This window comes from Amaranthus tricolor, chromosome 17, assembly GCF_026212465.1.
Source record: "Amaranthus tricolor cultivar Red isolate AtriRed21 chromosome 17, ASM2621246v1, whole genome shotgun sequence".
Taxonomy (NCBI): domain Eukaryota; kingdom Viridiplantae; phylum Streptophyta; class Magnoliopsida; order Caryophyllales; family Amaranthaceae; genus Amaranthus; species Amaranthus tricolor.
The window spans coordinates 13,615,656-13,640,404 of record NC_080063.1 but is presented as its reverse complement, the minus strand read 5'-3'; the positions used below and the strand labels follow the sequence as shown (position 1 = coordinate 13,640,404).

Here is a 24,749-nt window from a genome sequence, read left to right as displayed (position 1 = left end):
TAAATAACGTACAAAAAACGTGTGAATATGAGATTTTGAATAATATTATCAAAGAATTAACCGATGAATAAAGTTCTAAGAATATGAAGTATGTTATATGCACTAACACGTCACTTCACATGAGATATTTTTGTGTTAGAAGTGTGGATGCAACACAAACACTCCTTACCCTCAACATTAAATATTGAACTTTAGATTAGAGATAGTTCAGATTCAACTTTTGAAATCATGTCATATTTTTCATTCAATCATACATAAAAGTGTAAAAATAGTTTTTCTTCCACTTTCTCTTTTAACTAAAATAAGAGTATTTTCTACAACAATAGTTAACATTGGAACTCTAAAATCGAGTTTTGTTTTAATTGGAGTAAATACTACTTTTACGTGTAAATGTCAGGCGAGTTTGATTCTCACATAGCCCACTTCCTTTCTTTTGTCTACTTTGTAATTAAAAAAAACATTCAAACTATATATAGGTGCATACATTCATTTTTTTTATTTTTTTTGTTTTACTCAACCTTTTGAAGCTCCCAATCCTTAATGACGATTAATTAATCCATGACCATACAAGAACCTTGCATTTTCTTCGGTATACACATGAGTTTCTTGCATTAGCCTGACAGAAATCATGAAGAAAAACAATATTAATTTTAATAGGACTATAATATAGTCTATATAACTACTCCTGTGTTTCAAAAAAATAGACTCTAATTACATTAAACAACTACTCCCTTCCTTTTTTTTATCCTCCACTTTAGGTTTTTCACACATATTAAGGAAGATAGAATCTTTTGGTTGTAGTGGGTCTTATTTTAATTAAATAGTAGTGTGAAGTAATGATTGTATTGAAAGTGAGGTTGTAGTAGGTATTATTTTAATTAAATAGTAGTGTGAAGTAATGATTGTATTGAAAGTATGAGAGAGAAAATAATTATAAATAAAAGAAAAAAGGTACATTAAAATAAAAGGGGGTTTTATGGGGTAAAAGTGGGATAAAAATTTTCTAAAAATATAAAGTATTCTAAAGTGGAATAAATTTTGAAACTACCCATTATAGTAATATAGAAGATCAAAAAAGAACGGAGGGAATAGTTGTTACATTTCTTGTTTTATGTAAGTTAAAATATTTTTCCATCTTTATTATTTTTTATTATCAGATAAACTGAGATGGGTAGGTTAATGAAATCAAATACATATCTCGTATGAAGAATATTGAATTTTCCACCACTAAGGGAAGAACCGAATACATGACTATTTGATCTTTAATCTCTTAGTTGAGCATGATAATAAAATTATAAACGTCAAAATTATAAAAAAAATATATATTTTAAGACGGAACAAATACGATTAATTATAAAATTTGATTAATTTTTTTTCTTATAAATACTTTAATAATAATTAAAATTTTAAATGTAACTACTAATTCTAACAAGATGTAGTAAATGAAAAATATATTTAACTTACGATTGGGAAAGGGTTTTGTTGAGGGTAGTGGACGAAAGCAATGAAGCCCCATTGAGGTAGAATAACTCGCCATCAATCCGATTTTGGATTTTTTTGTCAATGTCCTCCGGGTTAATAATAATTGGATAATCCGATGCCTATCACAAATAATGATCAATTAGCAGATAAATAATTAAAGCCTCAATATATGTTATGTGCGAATGCAACACATGACCTCTTTGTATATAATGCTAAATATTCCGCTTGAAAAAATAAAAGTAAATTATATTCAAACTCGTGATTTTAGACTACGTTGGGTTCTTATGCATTTAAATAAAGGAACCAACTCAACCAAGATAAGCATATGTTGAAGCCCAAAGTTATATATATGGTCTAACGGTGTTTTGCAAAACAACTTATTGGACAATTTTAACTTATTATAGAGTATTGGGTAGTCAAACCAGTCAATGTTAATGTTAGGTAAATTAGCTGATTGAAAAAACTTATTGTTTTTGAATAAGCTTCTCATTGTAGCGGGTTGAAAATCAGCTAGTCAAACTAGTTAATAAAATTAGGTAGTCAAATCAGCCATTGTAATCACCTATCAGTCATTTCTCAAATATCTCTTTATTATGATTCATGAGAGTATATAACATATTAACAGAATTCAACCAAATACTTAAGCTAGGATTGAAACTCCTACAACATAATACAGTTATTATTATTACTTCTAAAGAATTAAAATCAATTAGAAACTAAATAAAATAGTAAGGTGTATATTATAAAAAATAAAATAAAGTTTTAGTCCATACCATAACCCATCCCCAAGTATCTGCGAAGGATGGCACATGAGCAGTAAAGGCTACTACATCTGAAATAAGAATGAAATGGCAAATTAAGATGTAGTTTATGTATAGGGATATAAGTAATAAGCGATTTAATTTATAGTTACAAAACTATTTAGGATGCTGGAAAGAAAAAGGACACTAATTGGCCCAGTTGATATACTTAAGATTTACAATAATGCAAAGCTACATGGTCTATACACAGTAGCCCATTGTATTAATCTGACCTCTCAAATTTATAATATATTATATTCTCTTTGATATTTTTCTTCCTATTTGAAGAAAAGTAATAATGAATTGTAAGATTTCATCAAAAATAATTATTGATTTAAATAAGTAATAATTATTCACTGCAACATAATTTGTTTTTAGTGGGATATATTGCAACACTCGAATTTTCTTCCGTCCTTTACGGTTTTGGTTTCGTTAAGAGGTTGGAAATTCAAGGGTGTTACATATATTTAACAACATTTAATTTAAATGTAGCTACTTCAAATTTCTAATAATATATATAGAGGATTTAGTGACATTTTTAGACCCTTTAGCAGCATATTAAAAAATCACATTAAAGCTTATTGTGACATAGGATCTAGTGACATTTCTCATAAATGTCACTATAGACTATAGTAACAATTACATATGTCATTAAAGACCAAATAAAGTATTGCTAAATCACTTTATAGTGAAACTTAAATCAAAAACCAATAATTATTACACTAAAAATATAAATTAGTGGTATTTTTTTTAATGCTACTAAATCTAATATCGTAAAAAGTCAAATTTATTGTAGTGATTATTGCTTAAAATCATAAATATGGATAAAAGCGTTTAATAAAAAGGGAAAATATTTAAAATAAGGGGAGGAATACCATTAATAATAAAGAATTAAGTAAATTTTTAGGATTTAAAAAGCAAATATGAGACACCTTTCTTATTGAAGTGTGAAGACAAATGAGATCTTTTTATCAAAAAGATCTCCAAAATGAAAACTTTCATAATAAGAAAAACTTTGCAAATTAGTAATAGCATTATCCAATTTAAAACCATAAACTTAGAATTTTATCTTGGTTTAATATAATTATTTTATTAGCTTAATATCAAAAATGGCGGATTTAATCATGGGTAGCACTAATTTTTATTAAAGTAATAATTAAAAAAATTACGGAGTAAGAAATATGGTAGAGTTTTGTGTGTAAAATAAACCCACAAAAATTTATTACTCTAAATTGACATATTAAATAGAATAATACAATAATAATCTCCAGGTGTGAGAAAGGAGGAAAAAACTTTAATTTCTAAAACAGTAAAACTGAAAAATGTTATAAAACTAATATTTTAAAAAAAAATTAGCGCTTGCGACATTAGTTTTAGTGTAGATCCGTCTATGATTATCTATCATTTAATTATAGTTAATTAATTACTTCGTGTATCAGTTATTTACCCCTAATTTAAATTTATGGCTTTGCCCTTATGATCGTGATAAGGTTTATTATATATATGGGGAGCACATAGAGTAAAAATTCAACCATTATATTATTAATTAAGAATAATAAATACTACCTCCGTTGCAATTTACTTATAACAATTGCTTTTTTACACATTTTAATGCACTAATTCAATTCTTAATATTTAAAATTATATATAATAAAACATTGTAAGAAATAAATATTAATAATCTTTGCGTTGAGATGAATCAAATGAGATCGCACTTCATTATGTTTTAACTTATAGATTAAATACTAATCACAAACTAAAAATGATGAATAAATTGTGCAATATTCCTAATATTACGAGTAATTCGGAACAAAGGAATTATGATAAATAGGAGTAAATAACTTTGGAAGGACTTTACTATAGACTGTCATTTAATTGTGGTTTAAATAGTTGAATTATTATTTTTTTAAGAAGTTTATTGACTTACATTTGAAAACTTGTCTGATGGTGTTGTAAATGGAAGAGAAAACCTCCTTGTGTGTGTAAACACCTGCAGGTCCAGCCTATTAAAAGAAAAATGGAAATATTTATTAAAAAAAAATTCTAAAATTTAAATATGAAAAAAAATTTATAGACCGAGGGAGAATTATAATGGAAATAAAACCTGAGTGACAAAAATGCCATTATGAGAGAGTTTAGGTTTAAGAATATTCTGATAAAAAGTTTTGGTGTAGAGTTGGTAACAAGGTCCTCCTTCAACTGGATCTGCCAAATCTCCAACTATTATATCAAATTTCTCCTTTCTTTCCTTCAATTCCGCCCTATTTAGTCGTATTAAAAAAATAAGTATTGGTGAGAAATCAGAATCAAATCTATATTATATACTAGTATCTGATTTTCTACCGATTAAAAAATAAATGTGTACATATTTTAATTAAAAGTAAAAGTATACTTATCATATACTCTCTCCGTTCATTTTAAATATCTTATTTGTTTTTTGTATGTTTGTCAATATATTAATTCAATTTTTAATATTGATTTCTAATTGTGTGTAATTAAAAATTATAAAAAATGAATATCAAGTCACCTTATGTTGAGACGAATTAAACAAAAACCCATTTAACTTTATTTTAATTTATAAATTAAAAATAAATTACAAATTAAAAATAATTAATGAATAAAGAAACAGAAAAACTACAAAATAAAGCTTACATTGCACAATTGATCACAAGCTCAAGTTTAGTATTGCGGAAGGCTTCTTGGTTGACGGTCAGATGTTTACGGCAGAAATCGACCACCTCCTGCATGAGTACGTATAGAAAGCACGCAGCATTATGCATTCGACAATTTGTACAATTTTTGTTTGTAATCATTTTCTTAAAATCTTTGCCAAATACTGCATATCTATATCTCAAAAAGGGATTTTCATTATCAAAATTTACGGCGGATTTAGTTTGTTGGTCAGTATTAAATTGTGAGAATAATAATAATGATCATGAAATATTAGTTTACTTTGTGGAAAAATTTTAATTTGTGATGGAAGATTGAGCTAAAAATTAAGCGAAGTGAAATAATATATGTAGATAAGATTGAAAAGTAAAATTAGTTTATGATTAGTAAAGAAGAAAAAGAAAGTGATACCGTCATTAATCTAAAAAAAAAATATTAGAAAATCAAATGAATAATGAATTAACCTAAACAAAAGTATATCTAAATCCAAATGAACTATATTAATGAAAGAATAATGTATTATTCACATATAGATTATTAAAAAGAAATTAAAATGTCAATAATATATAAAAATAAATAAAAATATTAAATTTGTGATCAACATAAGATGGTTGTGATTGTGGAGCTAGCTGTTAGCTTTGGCTACTAGTAGCAATATAATTGTAGTTATTTAAATATTTAAACGTCCAATTAGCTCTGTAAAATAATTATTATATAATAATAGCTATAATTATGATTAGTTATTAAAATATATACTCTCTCTTATTCTTATTAAATGTCTCATTTTATTTTGTACACTTGTAAGTTGCACTATTTCAATTCTATTTACTTTTAAATGTGCTTTGTCAAAAATTTTAAAAAGTGATATTAATTAAATTTATATTGAGACGAAGCAAACGAAATTTCACTTGACTATATTTTTAACTTATAAATTGAGAATATAAACAAACTAGAAGTGATTGGTAATTAAATAATGTAAAAAAACAAATGAGATATATTTGATTAGCATAGAATTAAGTAATAATTTAATTTGTTTTGAATAATGTAGAACACCACTCTTTATTTTTATTTTTGTATTTTTTTTGGAACGCTACAAATTGTATTGTTCATTTTGAAAATAATTATGTACGTTGTTAAATATTCCCTCCTATTCAGGATATGTATTCCATTTCTATATTGAGTCAAATCATCTCAAATGTCTTATTTGTAATTTGGGTACCTTTATTTCACCATAATTAGACTCTCTCTCCTATACATGTGGTCCCATTTGACTATAAATAAGACTCTCTCTCTTACATGTGAGTTAAACCCTATCATAAATTGAACCTTCTCTTCTACACATGTAGTTCCATTTGACTGCCTAAAAATTGATAAAAAATCAAATGAGACACATATGATAAATAGGAGGGAGTATTAACTAATAGCTACAATATTGAACATTACTCCCTCCGTTCTTTTAAGTTTTTCCACTTTGAATTTTTCACACATATTAAGGAAGATAGAATATTTTGGTTGTAGTGGGTATTATTTTAATTAAATAGTAGTGTGAAGTAATGATTGTATTGGAAGTATGAGAAAGAAAATAATTATAAATAAAAGAAAAAGGGTACATTAAAAGAAAATGGGAGTTTTTAAGGGGTAAAAGTGGAATAAAAACTTTTCAAAAATAAAAAGTATTCTAAAATGAAAGAAATTATAAAACTACTCATTATAATAAGGTGGAAGAACTTAAAAGAACAGTATTTATAATATATCCTGCTTTAGGGGTGAGTTTATTTTTGATAGTGAGAGAAAAATACCTTATCAATGTCACACATGACGACTTGTTGAATAGAATTGTGTTTAAGGGCTTCTCTAGCGGCAGAACCTTCACCTCCTCCCATTATGAAAACACTTTTGGGGCTGTTACCATTATTAATTGGCAATCATTAATTCAAGTGTAAGCCAATTAAAATAATAACACATGCATGTGCAATCTCTAATAAAACTCTTTTGCTGATTTTATTATTTGTTAAATAAGAGTGTATATAATTATTATGCGCGTGCTTCTTTAGCTTATCAATATTTGAGGATGAGACAGTCCACAAACAGTCATATTATTACCATGTTTAAAAGTTTGCAACATTTTTAATCATCCTTCATAATCTATTATTGGTTTATAATCATGGAGAATATTTTATGACTTGAGCTAGAAAGGAGTTTAATATTCCCTTTATTCCTCTCAATTTGCACATTTTTCGATTTTAGTTTGTTTCACTTATTTTGTACCATTTTTTTTTGATAATGACCTTCATAATTTAGTAATGTTTATTCTATGATAAGTATCTGTTTTAGAATAATCATATGCCATAAAATCATGAATTATTGACAAATTTGACATTTTCGTAATATTTTGTTTATCTTAATATTATTTGAAAATTAAGGTTAATGAAATAGACAATTAATAAAATTTGCCAAAACCTGTTAAAGACAAATTCAATCTTTTATAAAACATAAATTTTTACTTGAGACCGTCTTTATAAAAGATGCATCTCAATTGGGCCGGCCCACTATTCCAAAAAAAATAACTGCCAAAAAAATGCGCGCTATGTAATGCTATTTGGAGTTGGTGTTATAACCTATTAAAGTTGGTATTATAATCTATTAGAGTTGATACTATAACCTATTAAACTTGGTATCTCCAAATAGGTTATAATACCGACTTTAATAGGTTATAACACCAACTACAAATACCAACTATAATAGGTTATAAAATCAACTTTAATAGGTTATAACATCAACTTCTAATAGGGTCAATTTTTAGGTTTTTTTTTTTTTTTAAATTGTTGAGCTTGGGCCTGAATAACCGTCTCTTCTAAAGATGGTCTCTCAGAAAAAACGTTGTTTATATAAAAAATCTAGTTTTTTCATTTTGCCCAGACCTAATATAATGTGAAAAGGACACAGTATATAGTGGTAACTACTTCTAGTATCTACCAACCACTACTATCAACAAAATAGTACTCCTAATATACTCTGTTTCATTTTAGTTTATTTATTATTATTACATTTTAATTAAAATTGTAAAGTTTAATAAATAAATTAGAACAGAGGGTAAGGGTAGTGAATGAAAGTGTACTGACTTGACATGACAAAGAAGAGCAGGATGAATTAAGCATTCATGGTATATAAATTCGTCAGTTTCCGCGCTTTGCATCTTGCCATCGATCACCAACACCTATGAAATTAATTAAAGTTTATATTATTTTTGGAAATTTAAATAATTCATCAAAATAATTGACTGGAAAAAATTAATTCAATTACATAAAATGTTTATATTTTTGTTCGATTCGTCTCATCTTTTTACAACTTTAAATTAGAGATTTTCATTCGGGTCATTGGATCGGTTTCGAACGAGTTTCATTCAGTTCTATCGGATTACGAATCGGTTGATTTTTGAATGTATGTTGCGATGGGTCATACTCGGGTCAGATCGGTTAGTAACGAGTCACTTTAACAACAATTAATCACATTATCAGGTTTGCACGGGTTCGTTACCAGTTGAAATTCGAGTTGAGTGTTAATTGGGCTTGGGTTGTCATCTGTCTAAAATTAGTTCGTTTTTACAAGCACAAATCGGATTCGGGCTTTATTTTTCGAATAGTAGTCGGTTACAGAATTCTATCAATAAGTTAATGTCAAATTAAGTTGATGGTTGGGTTTTAATTTATGTAGGCTTATTTACTTACGAAAATGATAATTACCAGTTGTTTTATCGGATGCGTCAGATCAATTTGTTTTAATTGGGATATAATTGTTAACTGTTATTTGATTCAACTAAAAATCAATTCGTGTTAAGTGATTTAGCTGGATCAATTTCGGTTTCGTGCATGATTCGGATCGGATATGTCTCGGTTCGATTACTATTAAGTTCGGGTAATCTCGTTAATAGTTATATCTCGGTTATAAAAAATCTCGGATTAAATTTTAAAATTTCGATCATCAATCAGTTCAAGTACAGCTGCGATTCGGATAAAGTCAGTTTGGTGAACTTAAAAATAAAAAAATTTAGGTTGGGTAACTTTCGGATCCAGTTTAGAATTTTGCGTTGGGTCACAATTGAACAGTTGTACTTTTAACCATTCACTATTAGGAATACATAAGATTGAAATAACGTAATGATAAGTGTGCAAAATCAAATAGAATATTTGATTAGAATATAAAAGATGAGCAGTAGAGATCATATGACGAACCTTTCCGAAACGTTTAGTGTCAAGTAGAACAACATCCTGATATTGGCTAGTCGCTTTTTGTAGAATGCTGATTGAGAAAAAAAGTCAATGATGCAAAGGGTTTGCCAATGAAATAGTATAAGTGAACTAAAGAGAGATGTTAATGTTCTGTTTGAAATGTGGATATATATATATATATATATATATATATATATATATATATATATATATATATATATATATATATATATATATATATATATATATATATATATATATAATGAGAAGAGTGTTGAAAATAAGTAGGGTAACAAGGACTCTACACCTTTGATTTTACTAAAATAAAAAAATCTATAGTCACGATTGAGCCAAAAACACATAATTGTAAAAGTAACTATTTTACTAAGAAAAGTAAATATAAAATAAATTTTTAGAATGTTCTTACTTTATAACATAGTATCCTTTTTTGTATATATAGTAACAAAACAAAATCAAATAAAAATCATTCTCATCTTTCATATTTTAAAATCCTTTTTATTTTAAAATTCGTCTTATTTGATCATATATATATATATATATGGGAGAGATTCAATAAGAAGGGTGTTTAAAATGAAAAGGATAAGAAGCATTCTACACCCTTGATTTGAATGAGATAAAAAAACCTAAGGTCATAATCGAGCCAAAAATACTTAATTGTAAAAGTCACTATCTTGCACTAAAAAGATACTATGTCGTAAATTTGAAGAATGTTCTTAATTTTTAACATAGTATCTTTTTTTTGTATATATAGTGATTAACAAAAAAATCTTTCTTATCGTTCCCAAGTTAAAATCCTTTTTATTTGCTCTCATATATATATATATATATATATAGGGGAGGGATCAATTGAGAAGAGGTTGAAAATGAGAAGGGTAAGAAGAACTATACACCCTTGATTTCACTAAAATAAAAAAATCTATGGTCACGATTGAACTAAAAACTCATAATTGTAAAAGTAACTATGTTACACAGAAAGGTAACTATGAAATAATTTTTAAAATGTTCTTAATTTATAACATAGTATCCTTTTTTGTATATATAGTAATCAAACAAAATCAAACAAAAATCTTTCTCACCCTTGTCATTTTAAAATCCTTCTTATTTGATCCTATATATATATATATATATATATATATATATATATATATATATATATATATATATATATATATATATTATTGTTTATAAATTTGAAACTAGATATATAAGTTGATTAAGTGAAAAATGAAATCAATTGAGGGTTAATGAGATTAGTGGAGTGATTTGAAAAAGCACATTTTCTATGTTATACTCAAAATCTTTTTCCTTTTTCAGTTACTTGTATCTAAATATTTTTTTAAGTAATCTAATATGTTTGTCGGGTTGCTTATATTTAGAATTATACTCAATTAGAACATAAAAATTTGATGTTATAAAATATTCGATAAGACAAATAAAATAAGATATCATAATTCTTTTTTCTCATACAATAGTTACAATATGTAAAATTACCATAAAATGAAAAATATAGTAAAAAATAATTTAAGTTCAAGTAAAAAGAACGAAAAATATATCTTTCAAAATGCTCATAATAATAACTTAAATTGTTGCAAAGTTAATAAAGCAGAATTCTAGTAAAAAAATAATACACACCTTTTCAAGGAGAATGACCATTTGAGGTCATGATCAATATCTTCTTCATACCAATACTCGTTATCTTTATTTAAAAAAATTGGTTTATTAAAAATGGCTGGGAAAGCCTTTGGGGTTATACTATCAATAGCCTCAGTACCCATTTGAAGAAACTAAGAGGGAAATTTGTTATTATCAATACTATATCCACACTAGATCATAAGTGTTGTGAAGTGAGAAACCACAAAGAAGGTACTTGACTATTTATAGATGGTCAAAAAGCAAAATAAACTTTTTTTATAAAATGAAAAAAATGTACTTGGGGTGTTTGGCAGATAATTTCTTCTTTTGTTTCTTAATATTATTGTTCACGTAAGGAATGTTCACGAAAATTTAAAAAAATTGACTCTTTTAGATTGTGAATATATCAGTTTATTAAATAATAAAAGTAATTAATGGAGAAAAAGCGGGGACAATAATAATTAAAAAGTTTTATATATTTTATAATAAAAGTAAAAATTGAGAATCAATTAAAATAGTGCTTTTATCAATTTCTATGAGGTTGTGTTTTTGAGTAGATAATTCATTTTAAATTGTAGATTTCAATTATGAAATAAATGATTAATTTGATATTGACAAGGTTTAGAAAATCATTTTCAAATTTTCATATTTAACTAATTTATAACAATGATGCCATTGACTCAAATCAAAATTTAATTTTTATAAACGTTAAACACTAAATTCAAGCAAATTCTAAATTTTTAAATGAGATCAGTGTTCCTAAACATAGCATTAGAGAACTTGTATCAATTTATCACCAAACAATTTGTTAATGTTTAGTGACTTGAACAATGAGTCTAGAACATGGAAGAAGATGAATCATGGGCCTGTTCTAGCAGCCAAAACAGAGTCGGCCTGACTTGGGTTTTGGTGATAGACAAGCCGTCTTTTGAGTGTTGATATGGGGATGGAAGGCTTGGGTTTCACGAGCCTGTAGGCTTTTTGCAACACGCAAAAAACTGAAGTTTGTCCAGCAGAAAACACCAACTCGGCATTTCTAGTTTCCTTGAGAAAACCGAGTTGGTTTCATTTGCGCATCAAGGTCAATTGAGTTTTTACCACGTTTTGGCCGATTATTTTTTGAGATGTTAACCTAATTTCTTCTTCAAGGGAGGGTTACTATATAAACCCCTCTCTAAATTAGGATTAGAGTTTCATAGAAACACAAAAGGGAGAAAGTGAGCTATCGTAGTGAAATTTTCTTGATTCATCTTCGTAGTCTTGCGGTTTTATAGTGAAATGTTTTGATCCTGGCACCTGTAGACGTAGCTATCACATCGATAGCAACCACATAAATTCTTAGTGACATAAATTCTTAGTGTGTTTTTCTTATTGTTTGCATTGAATCTTTATTGTTTTCGATTATTACTTCCGTTCTCCCCCAACACAATTTTATTACACTAAGTTGACTTAACGATCATCAACTATTCAACTTCTTGTATGAATTATGAAATATAATAGTCATCAAGAACATAGTTGTGTATCCCAACCATTTAACTTTATTAGTTTTTGGTACAAAGATTAAAAAAAATGTAATTTAGTAGATTAAAGTATTGAAGTATTTATGAATACTAGAGAGCACATATAGAAAAAGTTCACATTCAAAATTAAAATAATATAAGTTCATTAAAATAGTCTAAAATAAAAAATGAATTCAAATTTAGTAAAACAGACCATTATGACAATATGCATTTTATTACTAAGACCATGCGCTCAAAGTCAAAACTTATATAGGTTTAATTAGTGCAATTATTTCCTATCACGCGTGAATTAAACATACTCCATATTGCATTTCCTTCTATTTGTCCTTTTAGCTCTTTTTTGTGTGTGGGGGTGGCCATTAATGGATTTGGGGTTTATTATTTGTTTGGCATGTGACGCATAAACGCAAGGGAAACCTAACGCTGATAATTGCACCTTCGCATGCACCTGAATGACATAGCCCGTGCACTTGCTCCACTATGGATTTTGTCCGCTTAGGGCCCATAGAAAACAGGTGCATCATATATTAACAAATTTTTTATAATTTATTTAGTCAATTATTGCTGAGTTGTTGGTAACATGCATTTATGTTCTACTGTTGATTATGAGTTTAAAACCTATTAGTGTTAAATTTGATCCACATTTAAAAACTTTAAATTTATCTTTTTTTTCTATATTCATCTTAAGTTTTATTTTTCTTCTTCCAACAAATCAATGTTATCAATCTCTATAACCAACATAGAAAGATATATGAGAATCATCAATCTATCACATGTTCTATAATTTTCAAATGAAACCCGACCCTTTTTTTACATTTATATATTTCTTTTCACCTTTAATTTTACTCTTTTCATCAGAAATTAACAGTATCAACTCAGATTTTAATGGATTCAATTCAAAATTATCAACTCACAATGTATTTCTTTTGCTTTGCCCCTATACACTAGAGAGAGTCAGAGCTAAATTTCCCGGGTCAAAGGTCATAAAAGAGATTAATAGGTCATTTTATTTTTCGATGACCGAAATCTAGCAAGGTGGTTATAATTAAAGATGTGCGCAACAAGTTTGCACTTATCCAGTCCATTGAACAGGTCTAATTACAATGTTTGCACTTTTTGATTTATAGTAGCCATAACTTACAAATAACAAACTTTTGCGGCTATAATTTATCGATAAGCAAAACTTTAAGGTTGTTTTAAACAAATAATTCCAACACTTATTAACATATTTCAGTCATCTTCTTTTAATATCAAAGGAACTAAGGAGTATTGGTGAAGCCCATCAAAGTTGAAGCTTGCCCCTTAGGCCTTATCCATGCACATCTCTAATGAGCACTTTAGTTCTTCCAATCTTGACTAAAAAAGATTAGGGACAAAGTAGGGACACATATCCTCATGCTGTTTAAGCAATGTGAGATAATGTTGAGTTGAAGCAAATCTTTTATGGTCTTTTTACTTAATGATGATACCTTAAAAGTGGGTTTTAACTTTTAAGTGCATACCCTACTCTTTTTGTCTAACACAAATATTGATTGTTGTTTGAAAATAAGATGGTGGGTATGAAATAAAGTACTACCTTTGTTTAAATTACTTGCACTTTTAAATGGTGGTATAAAAATTAAGTATTTTTTGTCTATTTTAACTCATTTTGAATGATAGATGAAAAAGTAATAATGTGATGATCAGTAAGAATACAATAGGGGTAAAATAGAGAATATTTTAAATGCTTTTTGTTAAAAATGAAAATAGTGTAAGTATTGTGAAATAACCAAAAATAAGCGTAAGTATTATAAAATAGAAGAAGCTATGTATATAAAATGTTTTTTTTAACTTGTACCTTATCATAGTTCCACAAAAATAAAAATAGTGGAAATTTGAAGAATATATAGATTTTGATATTATCTTTACTAATAATGACTTTAAAGACAATTGTTTAAGGATTAAGACAGATAAATTAATGTAAAGTGAAAATATTATTACAGTTTTGATAGATAATTTTTTTTAATAATATATGTTTTTATATGGCATTCAAAGAAGTATGATATAGATACTAATAAAGTGATTTTTCTACCAAAATAAAGTGGAAATGAAAATTAGGGACTTTTATGTAAGGCTAGTGATTGAGAACTGAGAGTAGGAATTCAATTAAATAGGAGTATGTCTCAAATAATCTTTATTTGGCCTAGAAATGAAATTGTTAATTGAGAATTTGTCACCAAAAACAAAACTACCCTTTTGTTGAAGGGTGTTATGACATTTTATTCTCTATTTACGAGTATAATTTATCGTCTTATACTCCTCCTCAGATTTTAATCATAGTTTCTATAAATAAAATACATTGGCCAAGTATGATGATAAGGATACATCTATATTAAAATTTATATATGTATCTAACAAATTACACACATATATATATATATATATGAAAAATCGTATTTAAAACTTCTTTTTACATATATAAAATATTAAAAATTTAATCAACCATACAAAATGGAGGTACTACTAAAGCGTGGCAAGGTGGAACTCGATTAGATTCACTAACATTCCCTAGAAAAATCCCATGGCTCAAAAGGGTATTCCCTTTATTTATAAGTTAGCCAATGAAGTTTGTTTTATATGATTGTGTCTTCCACTTGTTTGTCAAATGAGTGGAACAAGTAGGTGGATGTAAGTATATGAGGCAAGATTAGCTTTATGGACAACTCCATGTAACAATTAAGACATGTTTTGACAAAAATGGATATTTAGAGCTGAATTCCCTGTTCTTAAAACTCGCCACTTTTTTTGTTCTCACCTTTTTAAAATAAAATTATTAAAATGCTTTTAAATCTATTTTTAATTATAAAATCAACCATTATTATTATTAAATTAAATTTAAAAATAATAATTAAATTAAAAAAAAATATATTAATTTTAAAAAAAGAAAACAATTTTTTAAAATCGGAAAATAAACCTGTTCTCACATTTTGTGCTAAAATTTGATACATGTTCACTCTTTTGACCAAAACTTTGATAGGAAAATCACATTGATGCAATGTTTGCGGCATTTGAAACCTAGACTTCAAGATCTTTCCAATGATATATTATATGCCCAATTTCGATAACCGAGCGAGAAATGACGATCGTTTAAAGTTTGCTTGTGCTTTAATTTAGTATATGTTCAAACCATATTGCGGTCCGGTCGTGTGTTTTACACGACTGGATGTACTAAAAGTCACTGCAAACTTTAAATAGTCGCCATTTTTCGCTTGGTTGTCGAAATTGGGTATATATATGTTGTTGAAAGGTTCTTGAAGTCTAGTTTTCAATGCCGCAAATCTTACATTTATACTATTTTTCTATAAAAAGTTATACCCAAAAATTTGAACATATATCAAATTTCAGTTTAACTTTAGCACTATCTTAATACTAACTAATTAACCATTTCTTATTTTTTTCATTTGTTTCAAATCTAGCCTAATTATTAATGTAAGTTTTTTAGCTACCGCTTAGGACCCAATTTTAGAGAACTCTTAGTTTTTTGTCTATGTATACAAAATATTGATTTTATTTATATTCTTGTAAGTGTAAGCGATATAAAATTGTTTAGTTTTTTCACTTGATTATTTGTTATTGCTCAATATCTTAGAATTTTTTTTGTCCAATTGTAGGTTTTATTACATATATACTTGAGTAGTTCATCGCTTTTTGCTAATGTTTTGGTAATTGGTGGCTACTACTTGTTTTTTTAATCTTTTTTAAAGTTATGGCCGGTTGTATATTAGTGAATATTGTATAACATTTTTATATTTTCAAGTGAGAAACATTTAATATAAGTATTGGACAAGTAGTGTTGATTTTTTTGTATTTTTCTCTATTAACTACTTTACTTGTACAAATTAGAACTATCCTTTGAAAAATATAATATTTTATCAACCATCACCCAAAAAAATAATCAAACACATGTTTATTTCTTAAGGGTCCACAGCTTAATTTCGCTTAGAGCCACTAAAATATCTAAAACGGTAAATATTACTCGAGTTTTAAAAAGTCGTTTATAATTATTAATTCCATACAACATGTTAAATTGTTCAAACTGCCTTTGGGTACATCAAGGGGAGACGATTGTTTATCTTTGCATGGTTAGACTCTAAGGTTAAAAATACACTAAATTTATGCTTAGATGCATGAAAATAAGAAATTCAATGGTTAGACTCCAGGATTAAAAAGTACACTTATTCTAACGGTAGGATTATTAGTGCGCAATTGCGATTTTAAACTAATATCTAAGAAGCAATAGGAATTATTATTCTATTATTTCCACGTAAAGGTACTAAACAAATTCATAAAGAATAAGTACAATGATCAAATAATAAATCAATAAAACCTGCTAAATCTTTAATTAAGTATCTTTATATATTGTTTACAGCCTTTTCTTATATATTTCGAATGACCTTATTTATTTTTTATAAATTCCCTTTTATTGTTATTTAATTAAATTTAAATAATCTCTTATTCTATGTGGATACCATCCTTACTTTTCTTACTATTTGGACTTTGGGGATAAAAGTTTTGACTATTTTAACGATGTAGTCACTGATGAGAACTTAAGGTAACGTCAGACATCTACTCTTCTTAAAAGGAAAGTCTGCCGTTAAACTTTAAGGTCACAAATCACTAGAACGCAAAAATAATAGATCAATTTGTACTATTAAGGGTATGCTTGAATTTGATGTAAATATTTAAGTGGATAAAAAAGTCAAAGTAAGAAAACCAAGTTGATAAATAAGAAATTAGTGAAATTTAATTGTTGTAGAGGTGGAAGAATGGTTGTAATGTAATGAAAAAACATGAAAAGTCTCAATTTTGTGGGGTAAATATTTATCCTAGGGGAGGGTGGGGAAAGTATTACCTCCATAATAAGAGAAATCATCTTCTTTTTTCTTCATTATTTTTATTTCATGCTCATTTTACTTTCTTCACAACTATCACAACTACTTCAAATACATCTCTATTTGCTTTTATTTTATTAATTTGACTTTGTTTCTCCTCTTAAATATTTACATCCAATTCAAACATACCCTAAAAATATATAATTAGGCATTATTATTCAACTCGAACATGCATAGATAGTGCTCAAACGAACATATTGGTGCTAAAAAGAGCAAGATAGTTGGTCAAACAAGCACATTCACTATGAGTGTATAGTCTGTTTTGTGGGTTTGCGACAATTGTTCTTATAATTACACCCTTGATTCACAGAATGTAACTATCTTCACATATAATCCTTAACAGTTCGTTTGATAATTAGTGGTAATAAAAATAATTTGTAATGTAAATTTTCATAATATGTATCATATTATTCTCTATAAGTTCTTAAAACACCTCGCTTTATTCGTCCATTAATACATCTATTTAATTACTATTGCTTTAATTTTCTTGATTACACTAATGTTCTTAATCTTTTTTATTTATTTTTTTTAACATTCATAATCAAAGCGCTAAACTATTATTCTTATGTTTTCAAGAAAGTTTTTGCATTTGTTTTCTACCTTAAAACGTTAAATGTTTAGTTAAGTGTGAAATGTTTGTATAATTTTTGTAAAATAATAGCAAATCTAGGCACTTAAAAAATGATTAATGTAAGAAATTACACATACATTTGATTATAATAACGTGAGTATAACAAAAGATTACATAAAAAAAGAAGTATATCTAAACTTGCTCGAATTCCTGATTTGAGATACAATAAATACTATGGCAAGTTTTTATTAGCTCGGAGTTCAATGATCAAAGCTTAAATGAAGAAAGAAAGAAAAAGATTTTTCAAAAAAAAGTTGCCAAACACTCAATAGAAAAGCTTGTATTTTCAGCGTGGATTATATATATATATATATATATATATATATATATATATATATATATATATATATATATATATATATATATATATATATATATATATATATATATATATATATATATATATGGTGTCTTAAGTCATACATCCTTAGTCCTTATATAGATTGCGAATTAAAACATAATTTTCAACCTTGTTATATACTGTCGAAAATGGTTATAAGTCTTTCGAATTGATTTTAAGTGAATAATAAAACAATCACAAAATACACATTGTGCTTGCTTGACAATCCAACAAGCTTGACCTTTTGAGTTCGTGGACCATTCAATATTTGATTTTTCAAGACATCTTTTTCTTGCAATAGATCGGTAATTTGTTGGCCTTTTACTTCACCAATGATCGAGCTCTCAAACAGTTTTCTCGTTTGTACTTAGGGTTGATTAACCATAGAAATACGACCTAAAATGAGTTAAATACCAACATAATAATTAAATCAGGTTTCTTTAAATTACCCCTAAATCACCTATAAATACACTCCCATGCATTGAGATTTGAGAGTGTATAATTTATTTTGTGGATTTTTTATAACCGCATTTTGTTGTGATTTATTTCTCATAAACACACCCTTAAATTCTTAATGATGCTACAATATTGTTCTTGTAAATAGTTATTGTAATATTCTTGTATCCACATAATTACCCTATAAATAATCTCTTGAATGTAACTCCATTGTAAATTTGTAATTCTCCAAGTTCTTGAAACTCTTTTTGTTCATCAATTAAAAACATCATCCAAGACCTACGGATGATGTAATAACATCGAGGGAACCACGGTAAATCTGGTATGACATTGCTATTGCATTTATTTATTGTTTTTACATTTATTTTCTCAATCATGTTCATTAATTTTATTATTCACAATCAAAGCACTCTACCATTATTTTTAAGCGTTTAAGAACATTTCCTCATATGTTTTCCACCTTAGTACATCAAACATTTAGCCAATAAGACCATTTTGTTTGTGTGTGTTTACTAAATGGCTTTTTCGGTGAATTTTTAATTGAATTTTGACTTGTTACTTGGTCAAACAAAAAATTATTTGATAAGTAACTTTTAAACTAGCTAAAATCCTAATATTAAAGTCAAAATCAAAAAGCTATTAAGTAATTTTTTAATTGGCTTTTAGTTTTTTACGTACTTTTTATCTAATAAAGAGTTTTAGGTAATAATCATTTGCCAAACACACTCTTAAAAGTATTCAAAACAAATCCGACGATCTGATATTTACTTGACCTTATAATCGAATCTAACTTTAATGCGACTTTAAAATGAATTTTGATTTATGTTAAAAAACAAATATGAACACAAAATCCGATTTCAAACCGAACTAAAAACTTAACCTGAAATCGACCTGATAACCTGAATCAACAAATATGCATTGTACATTTGTATCATCTTTAACGAGTTATCCATTTATTGATTAATGGATCCATATTCCATACCAAGACTTTCCTATGGATTCAATAATAGTCCAGCTAATCCATTTACCTTATCCCTCCAGATTCTCCCCTTGTTAGTTGTTACCTGTTCGTTGCTACTTACCCAAAACAACGACTTTCCTCAACATAACCCAAATCTGAATTCTTTGTGAGATGAACTAAACCTTCTTCCTTTTCAAACCCATAAAAATTTCAGATAATATATTGTCTCAAAAATGTCTTGCATCTATGGAAGTAATTGCTTTGTATCTTCCTTCTCGGCTTATTCTTTTTCCAATCCAAGACTTTCATCATCACAAAATTCTAAATCTTCTTCAATTCAATGCACTGCTGGAGGTACTTTTTCTCAATCTTTCTTCTCAATTTAATTATTTTTTGTATTATTCAATTTCAAGCATCAATTAGATATGGGTGCTTTTAAATTGTGAAATCGGCAGCTAAAATTATAGGGAATATGTTTTTTTTATTTGGGTTAATTATTGAAATTATCATTTTTCTTCTGGGTTCTTTTGAAATTGTGGAATTTTGAACTAGTTTAAACATTAATTAGGTTTTGGTTCCAATTTTGAATGAATATTGGCATTAATTTGGTTGATCATTTTTTAAGGTGTAGTAGCAGACTCAAAGGGAGCAACTACATCTGAACCCTTGTTGCTAAATGCTGTGAAAGGATTGGATGTTGAAAGACCACCAGTTTGGTTGATGAGGCAAGCTGGGAGATACATGAAGGCAGGTTTATCACCATTTCTAATCCTTTTATGTGATGTTTTTGTATTATTTGTTTGACTGAATCTGGGTTGTAAATTTTTTCGATAATGCCGGGGAGAATTTCGGCATGTATGTGCCTAGGTCATGGCCCAAGGTGTTCATTCGGGTCATCGGGTATTTCGAGTCTGGATTGGTTTAAAATTGGGTCATTGGGTATGTTTTCAAACACCTCTAGCCCGGGATATTTGATTCAAAACTCTATTAATATTGAATTGTATAACATATTACATAAAAAAAATGGAAGCTTGAGTTGGTTTGGTTTACATTTAGAGATTAGTGCTCAATCCACACTATACTATTACTATTATCTTGGATATCCTTATTTGTGTTCAATCATTTGGATTTAGAAATGCTGATTTGGACTACATAACTCTTGGGGCTTGTCATCTTCAGCTTATTAGCATCGAGATTTTTCTAAATGTACTTCAATTAAGCAGTGATATGTGAGCAAAAGCCATGGGAAACTTGACCGAAACTAACTAGACTAAACTTAAAATAAGTAGAAAATTGCCAAATTCTTGTAACTGCATTGGAGCTTAGTGTCTTGCAATATTGCATATTCCGATTACATACTAAGGTGAATCTTCAGCTGTGAAATATGCTAGTTTAGGCTGTGGAGCTATCAATGTGGATTTTGATGCTATTTTAACTGTGGCGCTCTACGTAGGGTGGGGTTTTGGAGGGTCAAATGTACTCTACCATATAGCGCTATTATGACATTATATCAGAAAGTACGGATGCATCAAGGGAATCATGATGAAAATATCAACTCGTGTTGTGCATCATTGTGATGATATGAGTGAGCTCATCTTCGAATGCATCCTCGTTGATGGCCAAGGGAAATTCTAATACAAAGTTGGGTAGTACCTTTTTTCCACTTATCTAAACATTAGACAAATGCTTAAGGCGAAAATTAGAGCTAAACCATACAAAAAACTAAAAGGGTCGTATTTTGTTTTGGAACATATGGTACCATAGGCTTAGAGAATTTGATATTTGACATTCTTTCACACAACAGAAGTACAACACTACACGAGGAGTACATGTTTTTATAGCAACATAATGGTCATTCACTAACGCACCTTATTATTTGAGTTTTAAAACCTCTTTAGTAAGTTTAAAAGTAGAAAATATTACTAGTTTTGAAGTCAATGCATAGTGGTACCACTGTGCACACAAGGGTAAGTTTTACATGTGTCTTAATACCCGTACCTTTTAGATCCACAATTGCTAAAATGTACTTCCCCATGAGTTTGTCCAAGTGAAACATAATTTGCTAGTTAGTTCGCTTTTTAGATTCACAATTCACTCAAAATGGTTCAAAAATAGCCTAAAACTGCCCATAATTTGTTCGCAAGGCGATTAGCGAATCATGTGGCACTGGTTTGTCCCACGATGTTTTGTTGTGCCGGAGTGTTTTTCAGTTAAGGTGTCAAAGATAATGGGACAGAAGGAGTAATTTTTAGACTATGATTTTGCCTTAGATGTATCGAAGCTCATGAAGAACTATGAAATGACATCAGTAGGAAAATCTATCAACTTGGTTTGAATTATTCGTTCTTTGTTGTCTCGAGATCTTGGTGGTATGTGTTGTTTCCTTTCTTTCTGAATGCTCAGGTGTATACCTATTGCTGAATGACTAACTAGGTTTTGTTCTGATATTCGTCTTTCCAGAGTTACCAAGCTATCTGTGAGAAGTATCCTTCATTTCGTGAAAGATCGGAAAATGTTGATCTTGTTGTCGAAATATCTTTGCAACCATGGGAAGTCTTCAAGCCCGATGGAGTAAGTTCCTGCCAATATCGGCTTCACATTTTCCCGCCTAATAATATCTTATTACTTTCTAAAGTTACTGCCTATTCAATCTCCGGAAGCACTTTTGCTTATGTCCTTATTACTATTTGCTTTATGGACAGGTTATTCTATTTTCGGACATTTTGACCCCACTCTCGGGAATGAATATACCTTTTGACATTGTGAAAGGAAAGGGTCCGGTCATATTTGATCCTCTACGTACGCAGGAAGACGTTGATCGGGTTAGAGAGTTTGTTCCGGAGGAGTCCGTTCCATACGTTGGGAACGCCTTGACAATTTTGAGGAAAGAGGTATAACGTTTTCTCGCTTGATCGCTTCATCTTGTTCTGTTTATGTATTTTTCTACTTTTCATTAGCATTGAGGCTTGTAGCCCATTATTGATAAATTATGTTAACGGGCTTGTACACAACCAGACCCGCATAAGAGAAGAGTTGGCTGCACATAAACCTGATGAGGTTCCATCTTAAAACCAGCTGGTATTAGGAGTAGCCAGTCAAGTATATATGTTAGTCAACCTCCCTTTAATTATTCGATATGAGATACATGTGGGTTATTTTTCCAATAATTATAAGCAATGTGATAGAAGTTTGTATTTTAATTATGCGCCATGAACCGATATCAATACCTTTCAACATATTCATCCGTGAGCTCTCTTCGGAATATTTATCTGCAGGTCGACAATAAAGCTGCAGTTCTCGGTTTTGTTGGGGCTCCTTTTACCCTTGCATCATATGTAGTTGAAGGTGGCTCATCAAAGCACTTCAGCAAAATTAAACGATTGGCTTTCTCTGATCCGAAGGTAGTCTTAGTATGCTTGAAAATCAACTAAATCTAGAGGATTCAAATTTAAAATAAGAATAATTTGCAAATTATAGCCTTGTAGTTTGGCACTTTTGCGAATTACAACCTCAATATTTATTTTTTGTTAATTATAGCCAGCAAAGTATTAAAGTCTATAACGTTCAAGTGGTCGGAATTTTGTGATTTGGTGTTGTAGACGTTGTTACTTTGGTGGCTGTAATTCGCAAAAGTCCCAAACTTTAAAACTGTAATTCGCAAATTATTCTTAAAATAAAGTTTTGCCTGACACAAATGTGCTTCGCCTATAGGTTTTACATGCTCTTCTTCAGAAATTTGCGACATCTATGGCAAATTATGTCAAGTACCAAGCAGATCACGGTGCACAAGCTGTTCAAATCTTCGACTCATGGGCAACTGAGCTCAGTCCGGTAGACTTTGAAGAGTTCAGCTTACCGTACTTGAAACAGATAGTTGATTCTGTTAAATCTACTCATCCGAATCTTCCAATCATACTCTACGCTAGTGGGTCTGGTGGATTGCTAGAACGGCTGCCTTTAACTGGTGTCGATGTAGTGAGCTTGGATTGGACAGTCGACATGGCGGAAGGTAGGAAACGGTTAGGATCTGACGTTGCGGTGCAAGGTAATGTGGACCCTGGTGTGCTTTTTGGGTCGAAAGAATTCATAACAAGTCGGATAATGGATACAGTGAAAAAAGCCGGTAGAGGGAAACACATTTTAAATCTCGGTCATGGGATTGTTGTAGGTACACCCGAAGAGAATGTCGCTCATTTCTTTGAAGTTGCCAAGAATATTAGATACTAAGAGTTACGTTTTGTTTTTTTTTTTTTTTTTTTTTTTTTTGCGCCCTGATTGAGGAATTTGTATAATTTTTGACAGTCATGGCCAAATATTGGCTTTTGAAACGTGTTGATGTACTTAGACAGTATGACTCACCCGAATTGTCAATTTCGGTTTTCATGGTTCTTTCGTAGCTCATGACGATCTGATCCATCATTTGGGCACGCTGGTAAACAATTTGAGAGTAAGGTTTCTAAGTTTCAACGTCAAAAATTAGATGTTTGATGATAATGTATGACAATCATCTCAAGTAAATATTTTAACAGTGAAAGCGAACGTGAGTATTTTAACAAAAGTCAGATTCTTTAGAGCATAAGTAGGTGTTTAATAATTTAAAGTAGGTATTGTTAGTACTAAAGTATTATAACCACTCCTGCAAAAAGTAAGTGAAAGACTTTGAAGAGTAAGAGTAATTATTTTAAGCATCCAAAGTTGATATTTTAAGAACTAAGTAGGCATTTAACAAATAAAATATAATGGTTAATTTACACTATGTTTTCGTACAAATAGCAAATGAATGAGTTTTTAAAAGCACAAGTACATGTTTTTATGTAACCATTCATGCAAAAAATGAATGAGAGACTCGTAAGGGCAAAAGTAAGTATTTTAATCATTTAAAGATATTATGATCATTTATGTGAAAAATAAATCAAATATTCTTAAGAGCAAAAGTAGGCGTTATAGTCATTCATGTAAAAAGCGAATGAAAGAAACTCTTACGAACAAAAGTAGGTGTTTTAACTATCCAAATTACGTATTTTAAGAATTAAAGTAGGTGTTTAACAAATCAATATGTGATGTAAAATTTAAACG

At 28.7% G+C, this 24,749-nt stretch overlaps 2 protein-coding genes across 2 annotated transcripts; one reads left to right on the top strand and one right to left on the bottom strand.

The window, feature by feature from the left end:
- Positions 1 to 206: 206 nt before the first annotated feature.
- Positions 207 to 11,060, bottom strand: LOC130804288 (thermospermine synthase ACAULIS5). The gene is made up of 10 exons (XM_057668676.1): positions 10,835 to 11,060; positions 9,185 to 9,251; positions 8,075 to 8,169; positions 6,752 to 6,854; positions 4,935 to 5,023; positions 4,387 to 4,543; positions 4,210 to 4,285; positions 2,256 to 2,314; positions 1,465 to 1,601; positions 207 to 616 (listed from the first exon to the last, which is right to left on the bottom strand). The coding sequence occupies exons 1-10, from the start codon at positions 10,975 to 10,977 to the stop codon at positions 538 to 540; spliced, it is 1,005 nt and encodes a 334-aa protein (XP_057524659.1). The 5' UTR covers positions 10,978 to 11,060; the 3' UTR covers positions 207 to 537.
- Positions 11,061 to 19,538: 8,478 nt separating this feature from the next.
- On the top strand, positions 19,539 to 24,227 carry LOC130804276 (uroporphyrinogen decarboxylase). Its single transcript, XM_057668664.1, has 6 exons — positions 19,539 to 20,027; positions 20,299 to 20,420; positions 22,134 to 22,244; positions 22,376 to 22,564; positions 22,949 to 23,074; positions 23,385 to 24,227. The coding sequence occupies exons 1-6, from the start codon at positions 19,907 to 19,909 to the stop codon at positions 23,898 to 23,900; spliced, it is 1,185 nt and encodes a 394-aa protein (XP_057524647.1). The 5' UTR covers positions 19,539 to 19,906; the 3' UTR covers positions 23,901 to 24,227.
- The last annotated feature ends 522 nt before the right edge of the window (positions 24,228 to 24,749 follow it).